General features: G+C 34.3%; 1 protein-coding gene across 1 annotated transcript; it reads right to left on the bottom strand.

Moving 5' to 3' along the window:
* Positions 1 to 837: 837 nt before the first annotated feature.
* Positions 838 to 19,398, bottom strand: LOC136840890 (clathrin interactor 1-like). The gene is made up of 3 exons (XM_067107849.1): positions 19,253 to 19,398; positions 10,378 to 10,516; positions 838 to 4,883 (listed from the first exon to the last, which is right to left on the bottom strand). Exons 1-3 carry the CDS (start codon positions 19,319 to 19,321, stop codon positions 4,642 to 4,644), a joined length of 450 nt encoding a protein of 149 aa, XP_066963950.1. The 5' UTR covers positions 19,322 to 19,398; the 3' UTR covers positions 838 to 4,641.
* Positions 19,399 to 19,675: the final 277 nt, after the last annotated feature.

Raw genomic sequence — 19,675 nt, 5'->3', positions numbered from 1 at the left:
TAATTGACTTTCCAGCAAAGCACTCAGTCATGGTAACATATTGTGGCCATATGTCCTTATTCCTAGACAGTACCTTTTTCAGATAACCAAAAGACAATTCTTAATAACACGAGTTGCCCGAAAAGCTAAGGGTAAGCTCAAGCCAGATAAGCTAAGTATAAACTAAAAAAATACCTTACACAGGCTCCTTAACTGATTTTGCAAAAGTATTCACAATACAGTATATTATGCATAAAATATTTCTTACAAATGTCCAGAGGTAAAAATGATCTCCAGTATACAAGATCTGATGCCATGCTTCATGGTGGTGTGTTACTCATGAAACCTGGCTTTACTGGTAATTTTTTGTCTCGATTTTTGGGCAGGGAATGGCAACTAAATTGCTGTATAATGTTCACAAAATGCAATGGGAAGTCAAGTCTCTTTTAATCTTTAGTCAGTTATTCTAATTCTATTTCTGTTATATGCTTCTAGGTACTATTAGTATTTGACCCTTGTTTTGCCCATTTCTCCGGCTTATAGTTAGGTTGTAGTTGTACTTTTTGCTATTTCAGTTTTTTTTTATAATTCTAAAAACAAAGACTCTGTTCCATTAATGTATACAGTATAGTGGAAGGGAGAGTCTGCCATTTTAATGTGCGTGTATAACAAGAAATAAATGTTATTCTTTCCTGTTACATTATGACAGCTTCACCTGCTACAAAACTGCTGTTGACATATTGGAAATATCTAGAGAAGCTAGGTTTTAACACAGAAGGGGACAGGAGAACTAAGGACCATCTATGTAGCACTGTAGTAATTTTTTTTTTTTTAGTAATACTACTATATAGGTTTTCATTTCTATAAACTCTGAACCCATTTTTATTATGAAAAAGTCTTATCTTTTGGTTGAAGTGTATTGATTCAAAATTAGCCCCAGTTCACCAAGATGTTGCAAATGTAAAGCATGAATCCAGGGTATGTATGCCAAACTGTACATGGAAAAAAAATAAACTGTACAAGAAAAAAAACCAAAAATAAAGTTGTCAATATAATAATAGTTAGGCTAAACAAAAAGTGCAGTGATTTCTCTATGCTTTCCTCTATGTAAAATAAAAAAAAAACAGTAATGAACCATAACAAATACCTATAAAATAATGCACATAATCTAAAATAATAAATATTAAAGCAACCAAAACCTAGTTGTATTTAAATCCAGCTTTATTCTTCTGTCTGCCACTTGTGAGATCTGAACCAAACGTCTTTGCTCCGTATGGCTAACTAAGCTACCAGGGTTCAATAGAGATAAGATTATGAACTTCATGGACTCTGCTAAATTCTGGTGTTAAAGAGGTATATGTGCTTTTCTTATGACATGAAACTTCCCACATCTTCAGATCTCTTGAGCTCCCCAGAAGCTCAGTGGTATAGCACCTATCATTTGAAACAAAGTCATTGGATCATTCATCACTTGTGGTATATGAAAAATTTAAGGCATGATTACTATGAAATTCTGGGCTGGTTGCTCTAACAGAGCTATAAATACATATTGCAGACAAAGTCAAGATTATATAAGCATTAAAGCAAGATCACATAACCAGTTGTAATTTTAAGAAAACTACAAAAAAATTATCATCTAGATCTCTACTTCTATGATAGCCATTAAATGATATAAATGAAAATTATATGATTCACATACTGTAAATTATATGATGTACATAACTAAGTTGCATATATGAACAAAACTGCCATCAGTAAAGTGTGGCCTTTAGTATGAGTACAAAATCTGTACCTATTTCATATACTCTATTTTTATTATTAGTAATAAATGAAACCATCCAGAAGATCTCATAAAAAACTATTTACACCTGACAAATGTACATGGATGGCCTTGCAAGATGATAGTATATGTGGAAATACAGAATTCCCATATTAAAGGCTCATAATATAGTCAAACATAATAATAATTCATTGGTATAACAGATTAGCCCAAAATTTAAAATAACAGGTGTGGGCTGTGTAATGACCTACCTGATCTATAAACATTTTAACAAAATATATATTTATACAGTACCTATTATATAGTAAAACTACAAAATGGTATTCAGTAACAAAATCTAGGTGGTGGTTATTAAAAGCACTGTAAAGTTCTATTTGAAAATCACTGAGATAATTGATAATGCAACTCCACAATAACCTTCTTCTAAATATGCTTTGATTTTACTTTTATAAAATATACAAAACTTACCAACCTGTAAATTCTACTTATGTACAACCATGGCAGTGAGCTTGAAAAAAATATAAAGCTGGGACACCTTAAACTGCAATGAGCTCACAAACATTGGAAAAAACCAGAATGAAAGTTTATATTATTAGTTTTACAAAAGATAATGTAAGAATTAATGAGTTTTGTGTTGGTTACAAGTAAAATATTCTCATAGAAAAAGTATTATGGAGCGCTGATATACAAAATGTCAGTACCGTAACCTTATTTCTCCAGACAAGAACTATATGATTTTAAAATCAGTAACACAAAATATGTATCTGCAGTGGTAGTATTGCATATGGTACTCTCAGATACTGTACCACACTCGGTTTTTCAGGCACAAGAATATTAAAATCAGTTGAGATTGCAAGAACATCTACACTTTAACATGTAAAGCATCTATGTGTAGCAAAAAAAAAGTGCAGTTCTTTGGCAAGATAGTGTAAGAAAAATTAAAATTATGAATATCTTCTCAATATGAATTACGGCTTAATCAAAATGAATCAACTAACTACTCAAAAATACACCGTCTTAAAAAAAAATAAAAAATTCTTAGTATATGGTGGTTCATCTTCACCAGAAACAAAAAATCTACTTCCTCACAGTGTTTGAACCATTATCTTCTTTGATATACATCATACAGTATGTATATTTCCCTTATCTATTTAATTACACAGTATCTGTAGAAAATATCTTTTGAAATTAGTATTACTCTCCTACCATACTGATTTGCATACATCACATTATCACACTACTCAGGTTCTCCAGGGCATGTAGCTTCTGAAATGTAGTAGAAGTCCAGAGCTATGATGTTCGCAACAAAATATCAGAGGATATGTAGTAATCAGGATATGGGAAGACCAATAAATTATAAAAATCCAAAGACATTACTGAATGACATTTAGAGAATTCTTCTTGGAAAGATTTTAACAATGTTACAAAGGGGGCCGTGTTTCACTGTATGACAATGTGTTCTAAACGCTCCAAAGGTTTTAAAAAATTATATTTAACTTGTTCCTTTGTGTACTTATTCCATGCAAACTAATTACTTGAAAGCTTTTTTTTTTTAAATGCATATTTTGGGGGCAGAATAAACAAATCCAAATACATCAGTCCTTAAATTGATGTGCTTCATTTTCTTTGAAATATGTAGGAGTAACAAACAAAATGTTTTATGTTTTAGCTGCCTTCACTTCAAATGAAACTTATTCTATTCCATTTCCAAACTAAAAATTAAATTAATAAAATCTTAAAACTGTGTTACTTTCTGTTAAAATGAATATTTCTAATCATCATCATTATAAATAATGCAGACAAAAGTCATTAACAATCATAGGAACCTCATGATAACCATCAGAAATATTATACTTTTTCTTGAAAAATCTGTCATATACCAAATTATAAAAATATTTTGGAAGAAATATACATACAGAGGTCTGGGAAGATAGCTGAATTTAAGGACACCAAAAGGATTATGAAAAAAACTAAAATTCATTAATATAAAGAGATTTAAAGACAGCAAAAGGACAGAAAAGACTAAGTTACTATGTAATGAGATACCAGTTTTAATCTGAGAGTTGAGCAAGTTTTATTGAACATTAAATTTACAAAACTTTAATTAACAATTTTGTTAGTATATCTTATGTTACTGTGGTTATTTTTCCATTAAAAAAAAAGAAATTAGAGGAAGTACAAAGGAACTTTTCTATCCTAATACAGACTGTAACAAACCTTAACAAAAATTAGATAAAAAAAAATGCAGGTTGTGTTTGTTGTTAAATATAATGAAATCAGATATCAGTTTTCATAGAAATAAGTTCATACAGTGCTACTTAACTATATGTATGTGAGTTGAATAGTAGTTAGAATTATTTAAGAGCCATATCATAAAAATACTCGTATCAAAGGAGTGAGGGCCTGATAAATACCAATCATATACAGTGAATAAAATAATTACATCTAATAAAATATATGCCCCATCTAACAAGTGATAAAATATAGTATATGCCCTGCAATTTTTCATCTTATTCTGAATAACATTCATCTTGATTTTAGCATGTGTTCAAGCCTGGATTAATCAGATCATTTAGTAAAATCATTAAGGGAGTGACGCACTTACAAAATATTAGAATTTTTTTTTATAAATCAATAAATACCATGGAAACAAAACAAAAAACCTTCGATCACCTGAAACCCCTTAAAATACTGTTCCTGCAGTATTAATCATAAAATTTTAAATTTCAACATGACTAACCTAAATTACTTCTATTTGGTCATATATTTCCAGTATTTGTTGTTATTCACCTTCTGTAATTTTCCAATTATCAACACAGAATTCACCAATGTAATCTATCTACATATTCCACAACACATATTCAGTTAATAGCAGCTTTATGTTACAAACCAAGATTATTGGGCATCGATACTGGACCAGCTGGTTGCATTTGTCCCATCATAGGTATCATATTTCCCATCATAGCACCAGACATAGCCATTGGCATTCCGCCGTTTGGTCGAACCGGCGGTGAAAGCATTCCGGGCACCATGTTTGGAGACATGACATTTCCATTCATTGTAGCCTGGGTTTGCTGAGGTGGCATCATCATCCCTTGCATCATGGGAGAGTTCATCATCAATCCTGAAAATGCCCCAAAATTGTTATTCTTTTATGTCTTCATGAGTTTATACACATACACACTCCTGTGGTAATAGGGGGAGGGAGATTAGACTATCACATTTGGGAAGGCTGTTTCACAAAAATTTGAGGAACCATTACACAATGGTATACCAGGGAGAAGAGGTGGCCAAAACTTTTCCTTACATTACTATTATTAATAGTTTTAACCACACCATTGGTTAGCATTCTTAACCCTCATAGGGATGACTATGGGTTTCTCCTAGTCAAGACATTAATTTGATTATATAATTTATAACTTTTAAAAATGTAACAACTGGATGAACTAAAAAGTTAGTCTGACAAAAATTTTTTCAAGGCTTTATTTCCAATACTTGATATTTAATGTTGGCTGCAAATTGGACAACCATAAAATATGCTGAATTTTAAAATGTTGCTCTCCATCCTACGCATTCAGGGATTGGGTCTTGTGGCTTATTCAGCAAACATCCACATGTCAAATAAGTGTGAGATATTCACTGATATTTCCTAAGGGTGTTCTTTTTTTTAATAAATAACACTGCAATCCAAAACTGGGTTCACTCTGCTTTAATTTGTTTTCATAATATTCATTACTTCCAAAAAGCCTGCCATTTACTAAAAATTATGGATTTTAGAGATGCTGGATTGTCACTTGATGTAGCCGTAGTAGCTGCAGCTTTTGGCTGCTTTATCAGCATTTTCATTTTCCTTTAATGTCTACATTAGCAAAGCATATAACATATTTCAGCAGTTACACTAAATTCATATTATTTATGAAATGACAATAATATGCTGGACAAAATTTTTTTTTTTTTTTTAACCCTTACTGGCTGGACATGATCATGTGAGGCATAATAATAGCCCTAGATGTTCGATCTGATTTGCCTCAGGTGAGAATCAATATTTCATGCTATACAGTTTAAGTGAATTTTGTGGGAATAATGTTCAAATCACTTCAATGGTCCATAAATGACATAGTAACTCTTACGACAACACTAATACCTCAGTACAAGATACTAGAGGGAAATCAGTGTGACTTGAGATTTCATGGGGGAATGTACTGCAACTCCCCATCCCATGATGTCTTTTACGTATATATTTGCTCATAAACATATCCAGGGATTGCTGTTGGTTTTAATTCTTATATTTTATGATAGTATGTCAGCTATAATTGTAAATTTGCAAACTAAAGCAAAAAGGGATATTAGAAAAAGCATATGTAACACACTAAAATGTACTGCTTCTTCCCAACTCAGTACATCATGTAAAAATGTTACCAACCATAAATCTACTCAGAATTTGTTACTGATTTTAGTTTCTGTTATGATATTGCATGAGCTGTAAGTGTAATTTTTCAAAATAAATTTTTAAAAAATATTAGAAAATACATATATAACTTTGTAAAATTGGCGTATTTTTATGTCTTGGAAAACATACCCCACACAGGGTTCGAAATATTCAGTTTCAACTTTCCACGGTAAGGTACAGAAAATTTGTCAGAATTTTTATCTTATACAAGTGTGTGGAAGGTACAGAAAAATTTTTAAATTTTTTTTCTTATACCATGTGCATTTGCATATCTTCCTCTTTCTACTGATGTGCTTTTTTTTAAACTGGCCAATCTTAAAGTTTGCCCAGTCTAGGGGTGTTCTTAATATATATTTTACACCAGCCTGTAAGGGTTAATCTAGAAGGGCTTTTGAAGCACTCCTACCATCCCAGAAAATGACAAATTTTTAGTTTATTATCAATCTAAGCTGCATAGAGTTCTGCTGAGAAAATGGAAGCATTACTGGCTAAAGAGTCGCAGCTTGTTGCATTAGACAATACTGCAGTGAATCCTAGACCAGATAAAGATTTTGGCCCATTAGTATAATTTGCCTAATGTGTGCCTTGTGTTGACATTTATTGACCCAAAAATTTTGTTGGCTCTAACTGAGAATGATGGTGGATGAATAATTATGAAAATCTCTGCCTGAAAAGCTTTTGGTGGGTCACTTGACTGAATCTTTATTGCACTTTGCACAGTTATATGTAGTAATGAAGAGGGATTAATCTGCAATTGACAGAACAACTACTCTGTATAACATCATGGTTGTTATGTCAGTTCCCAAAATGGTAAGTGTTAGTTTTGTAACAAATTTAATAAATTTTACCTTTGGCTTTTATGTAAGCAAAAATGTGTGCTTTCCAATCCACATGCATATCAAAAATTAAACCTAAGAATTTTAAACTTTGGCTCACTGGTATCTGATTGTTTCTCATGTCTAGTTTAGTGTCATAATTCCTTTTTATCTAATATCTTTATAAAACTTGGCTACATTTGTTTTTCTGATGAAAATTAAAACCCTGCTGACAAGGCCCAGGTACTTACTGCTTTGTCCACCTTATTTTAATGGGCTGGAAATGTACATTTCTTTTTTTAAGCAGTGTAAATTATTGCAAAGTCATCCATATATGAACTATTTATAAATTTCACCTTGTAACTTATTATGTTTAACTGCACTTCCTATATCCACACTACAGTCTTGACTGGACTTTTTTTCTCCTAAAATCACCATTGCTCGCATGCAATACCCTTAATAATTTTATTTAGAAACTCCTTCAAAGAAGGCTGATTTGCTAACAATATTTTTTGTTTATCTCAACTTGACACTTCCATGTGGTTAACAGAATAAGTGGTAATGAAATAAAAAGTGAAAGAGAGAGAGAGAGAGAGATATACTGTATATACATATATGGGTAATACATAACTGTACCTGTGTATACACAAAGTAAAGTACAGTACAGTATACTGTATTTTCATTCAAAACAAAATAAAATTATTTAATATAAAAAGTGAAGAGTATTTTAAATGAAAAACTAAAGATCATAAGAAAATAATTACAGGCTAGAGAGAGAGAATGACCACCTGCCCAATCAATCACTCATACGAGGCCAACTCGACAGGCAGCATAAACATCTTTTAATACAATATTTTTAATCCAAGTACTGCAAAAATAACAAAATTTCAGATTACGAAATAAAGCTGAAGAATTATATAAATTTTATATAACAAACTTTTTTGCTAATAAAATCTGACAAATTTTTAAAGCTCTTTAACCAAAGATATGCTAGTCAGCATATCAGAAAACTTTTCTTTAGAAAAAATAGCATACTTAATTTACTGGATAACTAGGGAAAAACACATGAAAAGCAGAGACAGTGGTAAAAATCATAACTACCATATATTTTTGCATGTAAGACGACCTTTAAATCATAAAATTCACCCCTAAAAATTGGGGGTCATCTTATACTACCATTCCAAATATCTAACCTTGAATTCTAAGTGAAGTTTATCGGTAGGCTAGCCTCAGCCTCGGTGCAATAACCACTGACATACATGAAAATATTCACATTATGAAATAAACTGATAATAAGGGTAATAAAACCATTTCTACCTTATATATTATTGCATATCTTCATAATAAATAGCCTATTCAAGGAATAATTCCATATGAATGAAATCAACTTTTATATATACGAGGCCAGCTGACAAAATGTAGCCTAAATATCAAGCTATGGTTGTGCTCACAGCAACCTTTATCGTTCGGTAACAGTGTAATTACGGTAGTAATAACATTTAGGATAATGTAATATTTATTTTTCATTAAAAATTCAGGCTGTTTAGAACAATTCAGCCACACGAACAATAATTATGTACGATAATTATCATACTTTATCATCTTGTTGTTAGGGGTTGCTTATGATTGCCAATGAAATGTAAACAAAATAATGTTTCTTTTAGGCCATGCGTGCAGGAAAAACATGATATAGAATCGACCTTATTTCATTTCCATTGGATTATCGATGCAATCTCTAAAAACAGCCCTAAATTTTCACCCATAAAAATTATTTTATCATGTATCATGCAAGTTCCTTTGTTGAGGAACCATTATGGACTTCTTTTACTCCACTTTTACCCCATCTTCTAGTTAAATACTAAAAAGCAAAAGCGAATGATGAAAGTATCAAGTTATGTTAACTCATTAAGCAAACGGAGAAACAACCTGAGAAACAACTGTTTTGCTATGAACGGTCTGGGCGTGTCCAAGTAACAAACGAATCAGATAACAACAGCTCTTTGCTTGCATTTCAACCATTGTACGATAGTAAACAATTACTGTGGTTATGTTACAAATGATTTTAACAGAACAAGACTGATATTTATTTTACATTATACCCTTATTCACTATGGAGAAAAGATCGCAAGGAAATATACTGCTAAATTTAAGCTGCAAGTTGTAGCTAAAGCTGAGAAAACAAACTATGTTCAAGCGCTAATGACTATAAATCATTGTGCATCGGCAACATGGACGAAACTCCCAAACTTCAATATGCCATCAAACTCGACCGTAAATAATATTGGAGAGAAAAGTATTTTAATCTAAACTACTGGGCATGAAAGAACATATTTTACTGTTGTTTTAACGTGTATGGCAAATGGGATGAAACCTTCCCCAATGGTTATCTTTAAACAGAAATTGAATTGAAGCCAAAACAAAAATTCACGAAAAACTAAACAATGCAAATGGCGCATGATCGCTATGTTTGTATTTTACGATACATTTAGTAATACGTGAATACATACAATATTACTGGATACAGTAAAGCATAACTTGTTAAAAGATCCATGGAAAAGATGCATATTCATTATGTTTGTATTTTATAATACCATACTACGTGAATATTACATACACTAATTTTATATTTCGTGTATGATGCAACCCCCTTAAAATTAGCTTCAAAATTAGGTCTTCAAAAGTCGCATGATACGCGAGTATATACGGTATTTTGAATTTCTAAGGATACAGTAAGTAAAACAGCATTTGTGATATCTTTACATAACCAATATTTCATAAGATACCTGTTGTTGCAAAAGCTAGCCCATACACAGATGGTTTTGGACTTCAGCAGTCGTCTTATGCTACAGATATGAGCTAAATACATGAAAATATATCATAATTTTCTACCTCGTCTTATCTAAAGGTCATCTTATACACGAAAACATACGGTAACTGGTTGAATACTATATTTAAATATTCTTACAAAACAATTTCATTTTTATCTGTCAAAATACAAGTTGCTTTAAGATTTTTTGATAAATTGAAACAAAGGAGACTTTACTGTGTATGATTTTTTTTCTTTTATAAATTGAAACAAATGAGACTATTGTATATGATTTTTTTTCTTTTACCAAGATAAAATTCTATGTAAAAAGTATCAAACAACACGTGGTTAATATACAAACTTCTTTACTACTGAATATATCTGAATGGCCCTATTCTCTTCATAACTGCAGTGTTACAAGAGCCAACCCCTAAAATATGAAATCAATAAAACTGTTATACCTCAATTCAACAATGTCAGAACTGTATCCTTAATTATCTATATGTATAGAAAACACTAAAATTAGAAAAATTCTTTGTGAACTAACCTGGATGAGGCTGGGCTGCCACCGTGGGCATGGTAGTCTGCAGCTGGTTCATTGATGGGGCAGGTGGTTTTTTAACGCCGCCTATACTCAAGTTGTCCAAGTTGATGTCTACACCACTATTGGCCCACGTGCTTTTAACCTATTTGGAAATAAACCCATGAGAAAAAACTGAAAACTAAAGTGGAAAAGCTATCTCTTACTGCATTTTATGTACTGTACTAGCAGTATCTCAAACTTCAGTTAAGTCATGCAATCCACACACAATACAGTATTGCTGTTAGATTTAATTCTACTCTGAACCCTGGGTACCTTTATTATCTGAGGCCAAACATACAGTAATTACACCTCCCCTACAAATATCAATCTACAAAGAAGAGAATACTATTGATTTTTGGACAATATATTATTTTGCCAAGAACTTGCATGAACCTTGTGCAATCTGACCTCTTTAACATATTTGACAAGGTTTGGCAGGCAGCCCAATTGGCCAAATTCTGTGCAGTCTCACAGACACATGCACAATACACTTTTTGCCTTACAAAGCAATGTCTCACAAGGGTATGTTTTAATACCCTACCTTTTTCTATCAACTCATTTAGATGTTTCTAACAAACATTTACATTTATCTCCACCTTCAACAGGGTCAAATGATCTCCTGTAAGGCAAACAAAATCTTTCAGTTCAATACCTGCAATTGTTTTTAATATTCTAAAGTAATTTCTCAAGATGTGCCCAAGATTTGCTAAATCTAAAGTAAAAGCACAATGTACACTTATTTCAAAAAGCCATGCAAACATAGGTGTTCAACTTAGAACTTCAGATAATTTTAAATATCAGTCCAAGTGATTCACTCAATCCATTAGTGAAATCCTGTTCCCACACCATCCTTGAATAATTTTAAGTATCAGTCCAAGTGATCCACTCAATCTGTTAGTGAAATCCTGTTCCCACACCATCCTTGAACTTTTCTCTAATGGTAATTTGGCAGTTTTCATTTATTTTAATTCTAGTGACACTAAGAAACCTGACATCCCACACATTATCCCCTTTTAACTTTCCTCGTGGAGCAGTCATAAACTATTATATATAAATCACTATAATACTGCACATAAGAATGTTAAGATACTAAAATCAATCATGCTGAGAGTGAATGAGTTACCATCATTTTTATATTTACCTTTATTGTTATTTTTGTTACTTTACAGGCATCTCTACTATTGTTAGTTCTTTAGAACTTCATAAAATATTGGTGAGATTTAGTTCTGGAGGTAATCATGGCTTACACAAAAAAAGGAAAAGTTTGTACTTAAGAGGTGTCTGTGGCAGTTTTAAAACCTTCCAACATTTTAAGTTACTTGCCAATAACTGGCACTGGTCACTAAAGGCACATGCATCATCCATCCAGTGTGTACCCTGATGTGAGTATGCTGATTTGTATTGTAACCTAATGCAAATGTGTTTTAAGTTTTTAAAACAAAACATATTTTTCACACAAAAACATAAATTATACAGAGCCTGCATTCATGGTCCAATGTCCTAAGACAAGTGTATTCTTGTCTTGTACACAGAAACTGCAAAACAGCTTGAAGTAACTGTTCACACATGTGCTCCTTCAATCCACTGGTAGGTAATAATCCTCTTTATTATTTCTTGTACTGTATATATTGGATATGACTAAGCAAGAACAATGGGATGGGAGTTGGGCACTTTGCAATATGATTGATGGATTTGTAAGAAAATGTTCTGTTATAAAACCTTCATTTGTTTCATAACAAACCCATTAACCAAAAGATTTTAAATTGTAATTTAAGCAATTGGTCAAGCAGTGCACTGCAAGTCCACAGGATCCACTGGAGTACCTGGAGACCTTATAGATCAGGAACCAGGTGTCCCAAGGTGGAACATCCTGCAAGTAAGCCAAGAAGTTTCCACTTGGTGATATATCCAAAGTAGCAACCTATCTCCAAGTATAGTATTAAAAGTAGCTGACTTGCCTTGTTTTCTGCAACCTTCACGTATGCTTGAAGGATGAACTGCATCAGCAGGAAGGATATGGGATACTTGACACGTTTACTTCACTGATTTATAGGCATGAAAAATCAGGAGCCATACTTCTTCAGTGTCTTGTCCTCTCAACAGGTAGTGGTGAATAACATACCAAACAAAACCTCTGTACTGACAGATATCACAACAAGACAGAGAAGAGAGGCAGCAGTGCAGATTCTAGATTTCTGGCTTCAGCTGGCAAAACTGAACAAGCTGTCATAGAAACAGTCAGATAACAGAGATAACAGCCAAGAGAAAAGCAAGACTGGAGTGGCTGGCAGAGCAAACATCACGGGTAAAGTAGGAGCTGCTGGAACAACAAAAGGAGAAGAAATGGCAGTTGCAGCAACTGCAGATATAGCAAGTTATGCAGGAACAGCAGCCACAGGAAGCACAACAGGTGCAGCTACTGCTTAATGCAGCAGGTGTGTTAAAAACAGTAGTCACAGTAGTATGGGTGGAAACAGCAGTAGCAGCACAGCAGGCACGGGTGTATTAAGAGTATCACTGCTGGCCCAACAGGTACAGGAGGCACAGCAGCAGCAGCCATTGCAGTAGGTACAACAGATATAGCAGCAGCAGCTGGCATAGCAATCTTGATAACCTCAGGGACACAGCAGTCTAGCAACAACCTGAACAGAAATCCAAGTACAAAGAGCCAATGCAATATCATATACATGTATCTAATATGCATGACCTCGAGAAACACTGCATGTAGAAAAGAAAAAAAAAATAGTGGCAATGGCCAGCAAAGCAGGGCCAGCCATCAAAACAGCTGGGACAGTGGGAAGAGCAGCACTTCTTGAGCAACTAAAAATGGAAACATCGCAGACAAGGTGGAAGCAATAAGCACAGAAGCAGGAGTAGGAGCAGCAGGCTTCGCAAGAACAGTAGGTATTCTTGCAGGTCATAAGACACTAAGTTGACATCAATGAACTAGCAAAAGGGGTCTGGAAGACACAGAATATAGGAAGGATGTTGTCCTATAGCTGTGAATAGATGTCAAATACCTGTAAACAGAAGTCTGGCTAGTGGCAGACTTAGCTATAATGGTGAGAGCAGATGCTGAGGTGGCAACAAGTATTGAGATACTATCCAGTTATTGACCAATTTCAAGTGAGCATCCCATCACTTGGCAAAACAGGAATGGGAGCTGTCCATTCATCAGGCAGCTACAGCAGAGTTGGCAAGCATCAAGAGAACAACTAGGCATCACACAATGGCAAGTGCATAATGATCCAGCCACTGGGCAAACTGTGCAGGTACAGAATAGCAGTATTCCAGTACCAAGCAGTAGCAGATCAGTGGAAGACTGATCCTCCTAACTTGAACTAGTAAAATTCTAAAGTCAACCCAAGGCTGAAGAAGTGATAAATTTACTTTAGGCAAAAGCAGGAAGCAGCACTGGACTTGACAGGTGGTGCCCGAAGGTGTGGGTTTATCCCTAGTGGCAGAAAGACAGGGCACATCATGCCTTAAAACAGGGTCAGTTTACTTAACATACTTAGTACACAAATGAAGCTATAACACAAAGTGGTTTACATGTGGCATATGTTAACATAAAATATAAATAGGGATACAGCACTAATTATGGGCAGACAAAACTTCACAATTAATGAAGACCACAACAAAATTATACGGTATAAGCCCTATATGTTAATAAAGTGTAAAATTACTCAACATATAAAAATTAAAAAGTGGATTTCACATGCTTGCGCAACAATGACATTTAACCAAATGCACTTACAGGAAACCAACACAGAATAAATATTCAAATAGCAATTATATTATTTTGCAAAAAAGGTGAAGTGTGACAAACTGGGATAAAAATTGAACTGATATATGTACAGTACTGTTATATGTAAATAATGAAAACTTATTTCAAGTGCTGAAGCAAAGCTGGGGAGCCTCCTGATGTAGTGCTGCAAACACAGGGACAAATATGTATAGTACATACAGTATATGTAAATACAGACAGTCCCTGGGTTACAATGGGTCCAGCTTACGACGTTCCAGGGTTAAAACACTTTTCAAATATATTCATCAGAAATTATTTCCCAGTTTATGATGCATGTTCCAGGATTACAACACTTATGATGCTGATCCGACGGAAGAAATATGGCTACAGAACGGCAGAATAATAAAAATTTGGAGGTTTTTTTGACAAAAAAACTCAATAAAAATGCAGTTTACGTCATTTTCAATACACCCAAAGCATTAAAAATAAGGTTTTCTTAGGATTTTTGACAACTTTCAACAATTTTTCAGCTCACGACGATTTTCGGCTTATGACGCGGCGTAGGAACAGAACCCCCATCATAAATCGGGGACTGCCTGTAATGAAAACTTTCAAGTGCTGAAAGCAAAGCTGGGGAGCCTCCTGATGTAGTGCTGCAAACATGGGACAAAAAAAACAATGAAGGGGATAGTACAGATACAAGGAATGCATGAGTGAAAATCTGCTTTTAGATCAAATGCTTCAGAATATGACATACAGATGTACATGTCTGAGGATATTTAGATCATGAAAGAGGATGTATGTGGGAGATGGGTTTGTCATGACTACATGATTGAAGGGTTTGTTATAAAGCAATTGAATTTTTATTGAAGGGGTTGTAAGAAAACAAGTGAATTTTTTTGAAGGGTTTATAATGAAACAAATGTGAATTAGTAGTAAACCGAAATGACAAATTTATTAAATTAATTTGTATTTTTCATAATAAACAAACCTGAGGTCTTAGCATTAGGATAAACTTCTAGCACCAGCTGGAATCCAGTAAAATCAATAAAATTGTATATGCAAGGGACTTGTGGCATCTGTCCTTAGTCATAAGTCACACATGACTCATGACTATAGGATTACCTGCTTTAATACTCCGTGACCTCATCAGTTATTCTTCCAGCCCAGGTTAAGCTGTCAGAGCAGTGGTTAGAGGTGGGCCTCAAATGTTAAGATCTCAGGTTTGTTAGTTATGAAAAGCACAAATGAATTTAATAAATTTGTCATTTGTTCATATATGAAACAAACCCTCCGTCTTAACATTAGGACAGACTTACTCTTCGTGGAAGGTAAGTAAATTAATTGACTGAAGGTTTGCCACACCCGGTCATTCTTTGAACAAAAGAATTCTAAGAAACATGACCTTTATTTCTGAACCTCATATATAAGTATATCTTGGGTTCAGACTTCTGGGTTTCAATACGTCACAGTTCATTGCATATGCGGAAGACAAGAGGCTATCTGTTCTTATAACAAACCAACGTAACCACTTATGTAGGTTTGTTATAATTCCTCTCTCTCCTTGCTAAAGAGAGGAATGAATTGCTACTGAAAGGAACCTTACATTAACGATTACTCTAACAGTATGGCCGCTGCATTCACCTGTATCATGCCACTTCCAGCTCATGACAGAACCCTCTTCTTACTGCCCGCAGGTAAAGAAGAAAGAAAGAAGACAAGACAAGAGACCAGTAAATTATTCATTTCACTTTCATACATCATCTTAGACTAGATACAAACTGACCCGCCAGGGGCACTGGGTGAGCTACACAACCTGTTGAGCAGCCACCACCAGACCCAAGGAAAAAGTGTCCAAGGACCTATGGGCAATGTCATTCAAGTAGAAGTGAAAGTGGTTTGGCAACTCCACGCACCAGCTTTTGGAATTCTATGAACAGACATATTCTTCTTAAATGCCAATGAGGAGCTTAGACCTCTAACGTCATGCGCTCTTGCCTGCGTGACATTGTCTGAAGCTCCTGATGCAGGGGAATAGGGATTCATGATCGTTTCTCGTAGCCAAAATGAGATTGTATTCTTGGACACTTCTTTCTTGACCCGGCCTGTGCTAACAAAAAGTCTGCAACAGCCTGGTCTGAGATGTTGAGTCCTTTTTAGATAAGCACGCAGTGCCCTGACAGGGCACAACAACATTTCATCAGGGTCATTATGAACCAAGTCTCCCAAAGAAGGTATAGAAAAGGAGACAAATCTTTCATCGTGGACTGAAGGATTTTAAGTCTTCGCAATAAATTCTTGAATAATTTCAAAAGCTAAAGACTTCCAACCCTTGGTGTGTTTGACATCATAAGACAGACCATGCAGTTCGCCTACCCTTTTGCGATGCTAGGGCCAACAAGAAGAACGCCTTGAGGGTCAAGTTTCTATCTGTGGCCAATCACAACGGTTTACTGGGGGCTCGAGTAAGACTAGTTAAAACCAAAGCCAAATCCCAACTAGGAAGTTTGAGTTCTCTGGGGGAACAAGACCGCTTGAAGCTCCTAATCAACATAGATATTTCCCAAGATTTAAATGTTTCTACGTCTTTCATACACAGAACTAGCGCTAGAGCAGCCCTTTAAAGCCCTTTATGGCAGACACAGAAAGATGTTTTTCTGCTCTGAGAAAGAGTAGAAAATCAGAAGAACCCTGTCTACAGCACCAATCACAAACAGACCATTTTCCCTAGTACACGGATGTTGACGACTTCCTGATATATCCTGACATCTGAGACGCTGCTCATTGAGAAAAGCCTCTCGCTCGCAGGAGATACTCGATAGTCTCCACCCCTGAAGAGATAGGGACTGTAGCGACTGATGGTACCTCTCCACATGAGGTTGACAAAGTATATTGTGCCAGGGAGGTAACTCTCTCGGAACTTCTGACAGCAGAGACGGCAGGTCCAGGAACCATTCTGCATGTGCTATATACTGCACAGTATATAAAATTTATTATTTTTTATGTAATAAAAAATACAGTACTGTGAGGTGAAATTTACACTACACACTTTTATTCAGAACACACCTTGTGTAAAATGAAAAGCTACTATACACACATTCTAGTTACAACACCCATTAATACTGTAAACTGTGCCTATATTACTTAAATTACAAAATTTTTAAACAGTGAATTAACATACTTAACACTTGAAAATTTCATGGATTTCAACTATTGTTCACTATGGAAAGAAAAACACCTATTCTGTATCTGTCTCTGGCTGCAGCGTTGGTACTCCATTCTAGTTTACAGAAGGCCTTTTCTGCATTACTGAAATTTTTTCACTTATTAATATTAATTATATATTAATAAGAGTAATGGTCATGTTTGTGCTGGTACAGTTCTTGCTTCAACAATTATAAATGCAACTTCCAGTATTGGGTAATCTAATCAGGTATAGATTTGCAATTTAGCTGTGAATCACCTTCATGTCTTATATGCTTAGCAAAAGATAAGCCAATTCAAAGATCTTTTAAAAACTACATGCCCACAATTATGAGAAATTTGATAGGCAATCTGCAATGACAGAGTCACTTAAGTTAACTTAAATTTTATTTTCAGATTGTTGTGAATTGGCAATGTATAAACATTTGAGCTACTTACATTTTCATTTACATGGTCTTCTTGCAATTCATGTTTTCCTGTCTAATGTGATTTTCCAGAATTTCTTATAAAATCATCAATTTCTCTGACTGATCTTGAACTTTTTCTCTTTATAATATGCTATCACTGTAAGGTATATCTTGCATTAATATCTCATATACAATCATGGAAATAACTATTTCTTTTACAATCAAAGCAGTATAGGACAGGCCTTAATATTTTTGTGCAATATCATTAATTTTAAACATAAATTCCTTTTACTGGATTAAATATGGGAACAACTCTCTCCACTGCCTTCTGGCTACCAATGGGGATTCACCTCAACTTGTGAAAATTTAACTGCACTTAGTAATCCTAAACAAAATATAAAAGCAGTTTGGGAGTATAGTGTCACTCGTTGATAGTTGGTGGACCACAAATTCAATGCCTTTTAAGATACCATTATGATGATACCAATTTCCTATACTCCAGCTTTTTCCCCCCTTACACCATGAATATGATTAAGTTATATTCAAATTTTCAGTAGTTTACCTGTTACATTATCCTGTTCATATGCATTGCTGTTCCGTGAGCTTCAGAGTCTTTTGGAGCTCTTTTTACATCAAATCTGCTTATCTGCTCTTCATTTTCATTTACTTCAGTAAGGGTATTTTTTGTAATAGATTTGGCAATTCTACTGAAATTTTCCCTTCTACAGGCGATCCCAGTTACAACGGGTCTCGGCCTACGACACTTCGTGGTTACAATGCGGTCCCCATAAATTATTAAATAACTTGCTCTTTTTGTTAGTTTCATTTCATTATTTACATTAACTCACATAACTGCACTGTGCTTTACATTTATGTCCTTGAAGTCTTTTTCCTAGTCCATATAGAGTATGTCATAGACATGTTGTGTTTTGATGCCCTAGATTATGGTGGTAACAAAGGTACTTATGTAGGTGTGTTCTGACTTACATCGAAAATCGGGTTACGACATGTCATTAGGAACGTATCGCTGTCGTAACACAATAGCCTGAATATATATCTAATTTCTGTTTTTGACTGTCTAACTATTCTGTTCCTTGATTGGTACTCATTTCTTCCTTTCTCCACTGTCACTTAGCTTTCCCCAAATATCACCTGTCAAACACAGAACATTATATGCACTAGCACTAATGACACAAGAGGGAAGAAGGCCAAGCGAGAACTCTGGCATAATACAAATGGGTGGAAACGAGAACTTACAAACACTACAGGAAAACTCAACTATAAGAGAGGACAAAGTTCATAAAAGGACATGAAGTTCACAATCATCAGAAACAAAAGATTAAATTGCGGTAAAGTGTAAAAAAGATTTAAGGTACATGTCACCCTTCAATTATTTTCAAAGTGAAGACATCCATACACCAATAGTTTGCATTTCATATGAATACATTTAGTCATGTCTAACAATAAAGTAACTACTTACTTGCTGATTTGCAGGCATTCCAAGTGAAGGGTTGTTTGGCAGAGACATGGGATTCGGTTGCATCATCATACCTGCAAAAATAACACAAAGATAGTGTACAGTATTACTACCAAGGTATCTTAGCTTCTTAAAGATAATGGTTACTTTCAAACAAATAGTTTCTGTAAAAGCAATAGAGATCGCTTTACAGAGAACAAATAATCCTGCTTACTAAGCCAATTTTAAAACAACCACAGTTAAAGTAATTGACATGACTAACAAAAAAGTGCTCTTGTGAAAGGCACAAGTCCCCCAATAAGTTTGAATTGCCATAAGACTGACTAAAATAATTTCTAAAATGATGAAAAGTCTTAAAGCACTGCACAATCGTTATTAATATTTTGAAACAAAACTCTTCACAAATCACATGAATTCACTGTAACA

This window comes from Macrobrachium rosenbergii, chromosome 8 (assembly GCF_040412425.1).
Source record: "Macrobrachium rosenbergii isolate ZJJX-2024 chromosome 8, ASM4041242v1, whole genome shotgun sequence".
Taxonomy (NCBI): Eukaryota; Metazoa; Arthropoda; class Malacostraca; order Decapoda; family Palaemonidae; genus Macrobrachium; species Macrobrachium rosenbergii.
This window is presented reverse-complemented; position numbering and strand designations above follow the sequence as displayed.

Coding starts and splice junctions, on each gene's coding strand:
- LOC136840890 (XM_067107849.1), bottom strand. CDS start 19,321: ATGATGATGCAACCGAATCCCATGTCTCTGCCAAACAACCCTTCACTT. Junction 10,517..19,252: donor GAATGCCTGCAAATCAGCAA/GTAAGTAGTTAC, acceptor ATTTCCAAATAG/GTTAAAAGCACGTGGGCCAA. Junction 4,884..10,377: donor GGCAGCCCAGCCTCATCCAG/GTTAGTTCACAA, acceptor GGGCATTTTCAG/GATTGATGATGAACTCTCCC.